At 49.3% G+C, this 9,065-nt stretch overlaps 2 protein-coding genes across 2 annotated transcripts in view; one reads left to right on the top strand and one right to left on the bottom strand.

Moving 5' to 3' along the window:
* Positions 1–5,231: 5,231 nt before the first annotated feature.
* Positions 5,232–8,011, top strand: Tmem160 (transmembrane protein 160). The gene is made up of 3 exons (XM_021168460.2): positions 5,232–5,625; positions 6,581–6,673; positions 7,676–8,011. The coding sequence occupies exons 1-3, from the start codon at positions 5,418–5,420 to the stop codon at positions 7,939–7,941; spliced, it is 567 nt and encodes a 188-aa protein (XP_021024119.1). The 5' UTR covers positions 5,232–5,417; the 3' UTR covers positions 7,942–8,011.
* A 236-nt stretch (positions 8,012–8,247) lies between these two features.
* The window catches only part of Npas1 (neuronal PAS domain protein 1), a 20,567-nt gene continuing 19,749 nt past the window's right edge, over positions 8,248–9,065 (bottom strand). The window contains exon 11 of the mRNA XM_029479073.1: positions 8,248–8,819. Coding sequence (XP_029334933.1) covers positions 8,350–8,819 — 470 coding nt within the window. The 3' untranslated portion in view covers positions 8,248–8,349. The remainder of the gene's footprint in view (positions 8,820–9,065) is intronic.

Consider the following 9,065-nt stretch of genomic DNA (forward strand, 5'->3'; position numbering starts at 1 on the left):
TCGAACTCAGAAATCCACCTGCCTCTGCCTCCCGAGTGCTGGGACTAAAGGCGTGCGCCACCACGCCCGGCTTGGCAATCCCTCTTGAGAAGAAACAAAACTAACAACAAAATACAAACAGCATCGAGACAACCCACAACAATGTCCTTTCCTTTTTTTTTTTTTTTATTTCTTTTTTCCATTCACTTTCTATTTCTCCTCCTACCATGGCATTCTCAGATAGCTGTCCTCGACTGAAAATGACTCTTAGTCCATATGACCCGACACGGGTAAGCATTTGTCTGTAAGTTCACAGGTGGGCTGCTGTTGGTAGGGCCTGGGGTGGTCTTTTTTTTTTCTTAAAGATTAATTTATTGTTATATGTAAGTACATTGTAGCTGACTTCAGACACACCAGAAAAGGGCGTCAGATCTCATTACAGATGGTTGTGAGCCACTGTATGGTTGCTGGGATTTGAACTCAAGACCTTTGGAAGAACAGTCAGTGCTCTTAACTGCTGAGCCATCTTTCCAGCCCCGCCTGGGGTGGTGGTCTTATCCTCTCCAATGTGTGAAGGGTGGGAGTTGCCTGAGAGCTGGGGCCTCAATTCTCTTCCCCTCAGGTCTGGTTATGTGTCCCACAGCATGGTGGCCAACCTCCCACACAGAACAGTATCAACTTCTGTCATTTATAGGATGAAATTTAATGGTGGTTGATTGTTCTAAGATGGGTTGTTCCCAAATAATTGAGATGAGACCTATTGATTGATCCAACAAGCGCTAAACACAAAAACTGAGCAGATATTCCTAACCCTCTATGCTATTTAGCTACTTCCCAGTCAAACCACAGCTCCCCCCTCCCCCACTTGAGTTTCTTGAATTTGGTCTTTGGCTCACTCTGCTGTAGATGTCTGTCCTCATGGAGAATTCTTTTTTTTTTTTGGGGGGGGGTTGTTCACACAAGGCAGCTGTCAATTTTCAAATATGTCTCTGAAAATGTCCAGAACCAGCCCTCCAAATGCCCACAGTCCCTTCCTTTTTTTCCAATATTGGATTGATTTCCAGAATCACTGATCACATTAAAGAAAAGAGAAGGGTCATTATGAAAGCTTCACTATTTGATGAAGTTTTTGAAGGCAGTTTCCACAGTCTCCATGTTCTCTGTCCCACAAGATCTAAAAACTTGAAGCAGGGCACCTTGTCCAGCCTGGGATACAGGCAAGCACAGGTGGATCAGGAATGTATGGCCTTCAGTTAGACAACATTGTACTATGACCCCACCAGATGCTGAAGCAGGTTTAATTTTTTTCCAGTCTGCTTTGATATCATTCTAGGTACATGCAAAGAATATGGCCAGCTCTAAGGCATAAACAAAGTAGTCAAAGAACAAATAAGGCGTAAACAAAGGTCCCATGGTATTCAGGGACTTATGAAGATGACCAAGATTTTGAGCTTACTTCCTTGTCCTAGCCCAATGTCACATATTCTTGCCAATTTCCTAGAAGTGCCACCAAAAGCTCTCCACACTTAACTTCCCATTCCAGCTAGGGGCCCTGAGGGAGAAGGATAGGGGACAGGGTGGGGAAGTTGGCTATGAGGCAGGTGGAAGAAGAAGACAGTCACCATAAGAAGTTGCAAAGGAGCCAGGAGTGGTGGCGCACGCCTTTAATCACAGCACTTGGGAGGCAGAGGCAGGCGAATTTCTGAGTTCGAGGTCAGCCTGTTCTACAGAGTGAGTTCCAGGACAGCCAGGGCTACACAGAGAAACCCTGCCTCAAAAAACCAAAACAAACAAACAATCAAACAAACAACCTACTTTTGTTTCTTCTATGGTATTTATTGTAAGTTGTATTGATTGTGCACATTCTAATTGTATTAATGTGTTGAAATCTGGCATGTCTGTTATGGTGGTCTATCAACCAGCTATTGTTTGATTGCCCGTGAGTATAAAGGACCTTGGTATTGTGAAAAAAAAAAAGAAAACCAACAACTTTACAAATATTGGAAGAATACAGTCGGGTTTAAGCAGAAGCAAGAGGGTAGTGGACTTGATTATTGCCAGTATAGCAGCTTTGATCACAATAATAGCTAACACCACTGCTTTTGCAATTGCACTTTTATCATTTTGCAAAAAAGTCACTAATGCTCTGAGTATTCAAGAACATTTAGATAGGTGTTGGGAGCAATGAATTGATACTGTTTATGATACTATTCAAACTATCGGGAGGAGGTTCAGAGTTTAAGTGTAAGAAACCACTGGGCAGTGGTGGCACATGCCTTTAATCCCTAAGCACATGGAGGCAGAGGCAGGCGGATTTCTGAGTTCGAGGCCTGCCTGGTCTACAAAGTGAGTTCCAGATCAGCCAGAGCTACACAGAGAAACCCTGTCTTCAAAAACAAAAACAAAAACAAACAAACAAACAAAAAACAAAAACAAAAAGAGTATGAAACCATCTCAAGTGCCATGCTAAATAACAATGGATTTGTGTCAATTCTACTATTTACAACGACAGCCATTATAACTGGGAGACAATTCAAAGACACTTACAGGGCACGTGGCACAGTTCTAACACCCCTCTGGACAGTTTAACTTTGCACACTGAGATGATCAGTTTAAAGAAGTTTTGATGCTGTAAAGTTACTCATGGTTTAAGGCCAGGGTTTCCATCTCGGTCAAGCTTCGAGAATGGCATACATAGCTTGATCATGCTAGCCCTCCTTGTCCTGGGGATGCTTTTATTCCTTCTCATTTTGATAAAACTCACTCGCCTTTAACAACATCAGCATGTTGGCAGCCAAAATACATGGCTTGAAACTGAAAATGGACCGCAGACAGAGCCATTAGTTTAACAGGCTGGCAGTCAAAGCTGGGTAAGATTATGCACAGAGCCTTACCAACCTAAGACAGATGGGTAAGGAAGGCATTCTTGTCAGAACAACCTAACACAGGCACAGTCTTGTTTATGATAAAAAAGGGCTGGCAGTGGTAGTGCATGCCTTTAATCCCAGGTGCATTTCTGAGTTCGAAGCCAGCCTGGTCTACAGAGTGAGTTCCAGGACAGCCAGGGCTATACAGAGAAACCCTGTCTTGAAAAACCAAAATACAAATAAGTGTGTGTGTGTGTGTGTGTGTGTGTGTGTGTGTATGTGTGTATGTGTGTGTGTATGTGTGTGTGAGTGTGTGTATGTGTGTGTGTGTATGTGTGAGTGTGTGTGTATGTGTGAGTGTGTGCATGTGTGTGAGTGTATGTGTATGAGTGTGTGTATGTGTGTGTGTGAGTGTGTATGTATGTGTATGTGAGTGTGTGCATGTGTGTGAGTGTATGTGTATGAGTGTGTGTATGTGTGTGTGTGAGTGTGTATGTATGTGTATGAGTGTGTGTATGTGTGTGTGTGAGTGTGTATGTATGTGTATGTGTGTGTATGTGTATGAGTGTGGGTATGTGTGTGAGTGTGTGTGTGTGTGTGTATGTGTATGTGTGAGTATGTGTGTATGTGGGTGTATGTGTGTGAGTGTGTGTGAGTGTGTGTGAGAGAGAGAGAGAGAGTGTGTGTGTGTGTGTGTGTGTGTTTATATCCAAATTGTCCTGGTTTTACCTCTATGAAGTCCATTTCCTGATAGTCTCCTGGTTTGGTGCTGCAGTACTGAGTACCAGGGTTCTTCTCATTGGCAACCACATTAGTCAATCGACAGCCCTTACAGTTTTTAACAATTTCAGCTGTTTCAGACTGGCATCTTTAATTCTGATGTGGGACTGGTAGACTAAGTCCTGCATTCTCTGGCATCCTGTGTGTGAAGAACAATGGATCTTTTTCAGTATGCGTATACCCATTTTCTCTGGTACAATTAGTTTGTGATCAGCTAGCTGTCCTCCATCATCTCTTAGGACCCTGAGACATGGACAGGGTTTTGGCTCAGATCACATCTTCTGTCTGGTCAGAGAGTGTGAGGTTTCCTGAGTCTAGGGCAATCAAGGACATGAGGAGCCCAATTTTTAGGGCCACTCACCGGGCTGTCTCATTGCCCTCTGGGATGGAGTTTAGTTCTTCCTTCTGCCGTCAGAAGGCCTCTCTATATATAAATAGTCCCATAGATATCAGCAGTAGCAAAGGCACACTGGCTATCTGTGTCTCTTGTCTTTTCTCAGCTCTAATGCCTTGGTCAGAGCTGCCAGTTCAGCTTTGTGGGTTGATACTCCTGTCCGGAGTGGCTCTGCACATATGATCTGAGCAGTCATGCAGAGGCCCACCGATCAAGGTCAGGGTCAGGCAGCAGGGCAGCTGAAAAGTCATCCTGGGGCATTCAAGAAGAGGGGCTGGTAATGAGTCACTCTGGCATCATCTTTAACCAGGAGGCCATTGCTGCACTGGTGGGGATCAGCTTCAGGCAATTGGTGACAGATTGGCCATTGTCTGATGCCAAGGCCCTGAGTCCCTTGGCTCTAGGGAGGTCACCTGTAGTTAGCAGAGTAAAGCCTTCTTAGAGGAGGCACAATAGTCCGAATTTTTCAGGGGCCCTAAGAGGCCTTGGTTGTTTCTTTTGTTTCTGTTGCCACTGAAAGTCACTTATACACCATCAGTAAGAGGAGACTTTACTACAGGTTTTAGCAAGGCAGAATGTTCAACTTTATTATCTACAAACAAGTTGTTGGGTTCCCTTTTAACTTCAGGGCTGCCCTGGGCTTGGGGAGGGGCACCTTTGATCTTTAGCCCCCTCCCTCTTATCTCCTTCTCCGGAGACTATCTGTTTTAGGCATTTCTTATGTGTCCTGTGGTTTGGCTGTGGCTGCTAACAAGATCTTTGCCAGGTCTTGAGTCTGTTGTTTCTGTCCTCTCCTCTGCTTCTCCTCTGCAGTCTCTCTTCTGTTAAATACTCTCTCTGCCACTTTCACTAAGTTTGAGTCTCAGTACCGGTAATAACGTTTTGGAAAGAATCTAAGTGAGGACAGGAATGAATTTCCAGAAATGACATCTTATTAAAATCTGCATAGAAGAAAAACTGAAGAGGAATACAACAAAATAGTTGTGTGTCCTCTTTAGTGAGGTAACTGGTAGTTGTTTCCGTGAGTTCACCACAGTTTTGCAACTAGTCTAAGCAACTAGCACAAGTTTTGTTTCCTGGCTGTTGAGAGCATTCATTAACTTTTTTGAAACTACAAGTCCCAGCAGATATTCCGCCGCACCCTTCTGCAGGTCGAACTGCCTGCCGTACATTGATCTCTGGGATTTGTAGTCTGATGATAAAAATAAGGTGGGTCACACACTACCGGCACATATAACTGAAGTGGAGACACAGCCAGATACACCAATAGGTATTGCGTTCCGGGATTGAGTTGCGGGCAGATCACCAATGGTTGTGTCGCTACTCAAGAGTGATGTGACCTCCAGCCTACAGTAGGCCCGTGGGGCGGAGCTGGTGTCGCGGCCCCATTGCGAGCCATGGGAGGCGGCTGGTGGTGGGCTCGGGTCGCGCGCCTGGCCCGCCTGCGCTTCCGGGGGTCTCTGCAGCCTCCTCAGCGGCCCCGCAGCGGGGGCGCGCGCGGGTCCTTCGCCCCGGGCCACGGGCCACGCGCGGGAGCCTCGCCGCCTCCAGTGTCCGAGCTGGATCGCGCGGACGCTTGGCTCCTCCGCAAGGCACATGAGACAGGTCAGTGGCAGGGGCCGGGGTCGTTCGCGCTACCAGGAGAGGGGTTTCAATGTGCACGTGGGAGTGGGTGGCCAGAGTAAGGCAAGCATCTGCTGGGAACAGGGCCTGTGCTCAGCGGGGGCAGCTTCCTCATGTGAGCGCAGGGAACGGTGTTGGGGGTGGGGGTTGGAGATTTTGCAGCCTGGCCGCATAGGACACCATCTTTCGGGTCCTGGCTAATGGGGTACAGCAGGGATTAGTCGGGGTGGGGAGGAGGCTACGGTTAGGAAGAAGTAGTTGGCAGCACCACACTGCCTAGGTGAGAGACCGTTCCAGAGGCAGCTGGGAGGGAACAAGTTGCTTGCGACAGGGGTATCGGTTAGGATTACAGACAGAGGGGACCACTTGGAATAAAACAAGAGTGTGGCTACCCGCAGAAGATGGGGAAGTTCCGGATTGGACCAGCGTGTAACCAATGGTAGAGAAGGTGGCTGCTGATTGGAGGGAGAGGTGATCTAGACTGCAGGGGGAGGAATCTCAAACAAGGTAATGGGTTGAGAGATTGGAGCCGGTCTGGAGTTGAATGGGGCTAGTAGTGGGAACAGCCTTTTGGCAGCACTCAGGTACTTGAGTGGAGGGGAGGTGTGGACGCAAGGATGAGGCCATGCTAGGTAGGAGCTGTTACCACACAGGAGAAGGGACAGGCTGGAGAAGTTTGTCCCAGAGGTCTGAGGGAGAGAGGGAAGACCACAGGATGTACAAGGGAAGACTTGGGAAGACTTTCTATCCTCAAACTTCAATTCGTGCTCTAGATTTTGAACGTCTGGGACAGAAGGGTAAAGGAATGGGACTTGCATGGGGCTTCCCGGAAGGGATCCGCATCTAGAATACTTTTGTCTTGTGGCTGAATAGGGTGAGAGGGGATCTAGGAAGCAGGGCTTGCTGATGCAGAGCTCCACCCCCCAACTCCCCGCAGCTTTTCTCTCCTGGTTCCGAAATGGACTTCTGTCATCCGGCATTGGGGTCATCTCCTTCATGCAGAGTGACATGGGCCGGGAAGCTGCCTATGGTGAGTACAGACCATCCCTATGGGAAATGGGCCCCTCCCCCTTTTCCTCCAGTTCTGAGTCCTCCTACCCTAACAGTTGGAAAAGGAGAGCACTCCCTCCTTTTTCTTTGCCTCGCTAGTGTAAGCCTCTCTCACACCTCCTTCATCGGCATTGTGAGGAGTCCACCAGACAGTTTCCAAGTAGCCTTGACTCTGTGTACACCTTTGTTTCTACCCCAGACCAGCCCCTTGGGATATTGAGTTTCTCCTCCGAGCCTCAGATACTTCCTTTTACAAAGTCTCACGTATTTGGCTCATGTATTTGAGTCCTTGTCTGCCTTTATTTATTTGTTTGTTTGTTTGTTTGTTTATGTATTGTTATAATGGGAAGGAAAGCAGCCTACTAGTTAAGTGCTGTGTCACTGAGCTACACATCGCCAGCCTTCCACTGGTGACTTTTTTAGCCATGTGCTCTACCTTTGAGCCACGCCCCCAGTCCCTCACTGGGGGATTCTAGGCAGGGGCTCTACCACTGAACTACATCGCCAGCCTTTTTGTTTTTTTAAGATTTATTTTTATTTTATGTGCATATGTGTATATGGAGACCATGTGCATGCCTGGTACCCATGAAGCCAGAAGAAAGCACAAGAACCCCTCGGACTGGAGGTACAGATGGTTGTGAGCCACCATGTGGGTTCTGGGAACTGAACTCAGGCCATCTGAAAGAGCAACAAGTACTCTTAACCTTGAAGCCATCTCTCCAGCACTGCCCCACCCCCCACCCCCTTCCCGTGTTATTTTGAGACAGTCGACGTTGCCCGAGTAAGCCTTCCGTTAGCTAGCACTGCTCCAGCCTCTCACTAGCTGACGTCAGAAGCCTTGCCCTGCCCTGTGTTCCTCTGACCTTAGAAGTCTTGCCCCACCCTGTGCTCGTACTGACTCATCCTCCCCACCCATCACCCTGTCAGCCCCTTGGGATACCCTGGACCCTGTAACTATTGACTACTGCTCCTTCTTCCACAGGCTTCTTCCTGCTGGGTGGCCTGTGCGTGGTGTGGGGCGGAGCCTCCTATGCGGTGGGTCTGGCAGCGCTGCGGGGACCCATGCAACTGTCGCTTGCTGGTGCTGCCGCTGGTGTGGGGGCAGTGTTGATTGCCAGTCTGCTCTGGGCTTGTGCAGTAGGTCTCTACATGGGCCAGTTGGAACTGGACGTGGAACTGGTGCCTGAGGATGATGGGGCAGCCAGTACAGAAGGCCCAGATGAAGCGGGCAGGCCACCCCCTGAGTAAACAACAGGGCTGTAGGGACTGGCTGGGCCTGACGACCGGGACATTAAAACCTGACCCTTCAGCAGTTCAAGACTCTGAGTGATAGCTCCTGTTATCTGGGGAGGTGGGGAGAGGAGACGATGGCAACCTTTAGGGACGAGGCTCAGTGGGTAAAGGCACTTGCTCCCAAACCTGACAACCTGAGTTTGATACTCAGGACCTGCATGGTAGAAGGAGAGACCTAATTTCCACACCATACCACACATGGACACACATACAAGTAAATCATTTCAAAGGAACAAGGCCAAGCAATCATGAGAGGCAGCATCCCCGGGGAGGGAGCCCCTTAGGGCATGGTGTTTAATTCTCAAGAATGACTCCAGGACTTGATCTGTGTCTCAGGTTTGGCCCTCTGGTGTTACACTGTCTTCAGTCTCCCTTCCGCTGCACCCTCGTACCTGTGGGCCCCGGATAGGGCAAGCCCAGCGTAGGGTAAAAGGCCTCTGGAAGCGAGGGGCCTGCGCCCAGCCTGTGCAGATGTGGATACATCAGACTCAACTCGGCAGGGCCATAGCGGATGGTGCCTGGGGTGCACAGACCCCGCACAACGGGTGGCAGGAAGCCTGCATGAAGGAGGGCGGGTGAGGGGTCTCCGGGAGTTGTCAAGCCCCACGGCAGCACTGGATCATGCTTCAGGGCTCCCGCCCGGATAACAGAAGTGAATTCTGGCCGAGGTGGAGCCGGTGGATCCGAGAGCTCCTCCTCTGCACTGTCCTCTGAGCCTCTAGCTTCCTTCGGGCTGGGCTCCACTTTGATGCGTTTGCTTCGGGCCTGAGGGTCCTTGTCCTTGTCCTGGTCCACAGGCACAGCCTGCTTCCCGTCAACTGGAGGCTCTTCCTCTGAAGAAGATATTTTATAGTTATTCTTTGCAGAGCTCTACTGCTGTACCACACCCACAGCCCCTTACAGCCTGCACCCACGGGGGAGGGGGAAGAGGTCAAGATAGAGGCTCTACCACTGCGCCACGCCCCCAGCCCCTCACTGGGGGATTCTAGGCAGGGGCTCTACCACTGAGCCACGCCCCCAGCCCCTCCCTGGGGGATTCTAGGCAGGGGCTCTACCACTGAGCCACGCCCCCAGCCCTT

Source organism: Mus caroli, chromosome 7 (genome assembly GCF_900094665.2).
Source record: "Mus caroli chromosome 7, CAROLI_EIJ_v1.1, whole genome shotgun sequence".
NCBI lineage: Eukaryota > Metazoa > Chordata > Mammalia > Rodentia > Muridae > Mus > Mus caroli.

Coding starts and splice junctions, on each gene's coding strand:
- Tmem160 (XM_021168460.2), top strand. CDS start 5,418: ATGGGAGGCGGCTGGTGGTGGGCTCGGGTCGCGCGCCTGGCCCGCCTG. Junction 5,626..6,580: donor CCGCAAGGCACATGAGACAG/GTCAGTGGCAGG, acceptor AACTCCCCGCAG/CTTTTCTCTCCTGGTTCCGA. Junction 6,674..7,675: donor GGGCCGGGAAGCTGCCTATG/GTGAGTACAGAC, acceptor CTTCTTCCACAG/GCTTCTTCCTGCTGGGTGGC.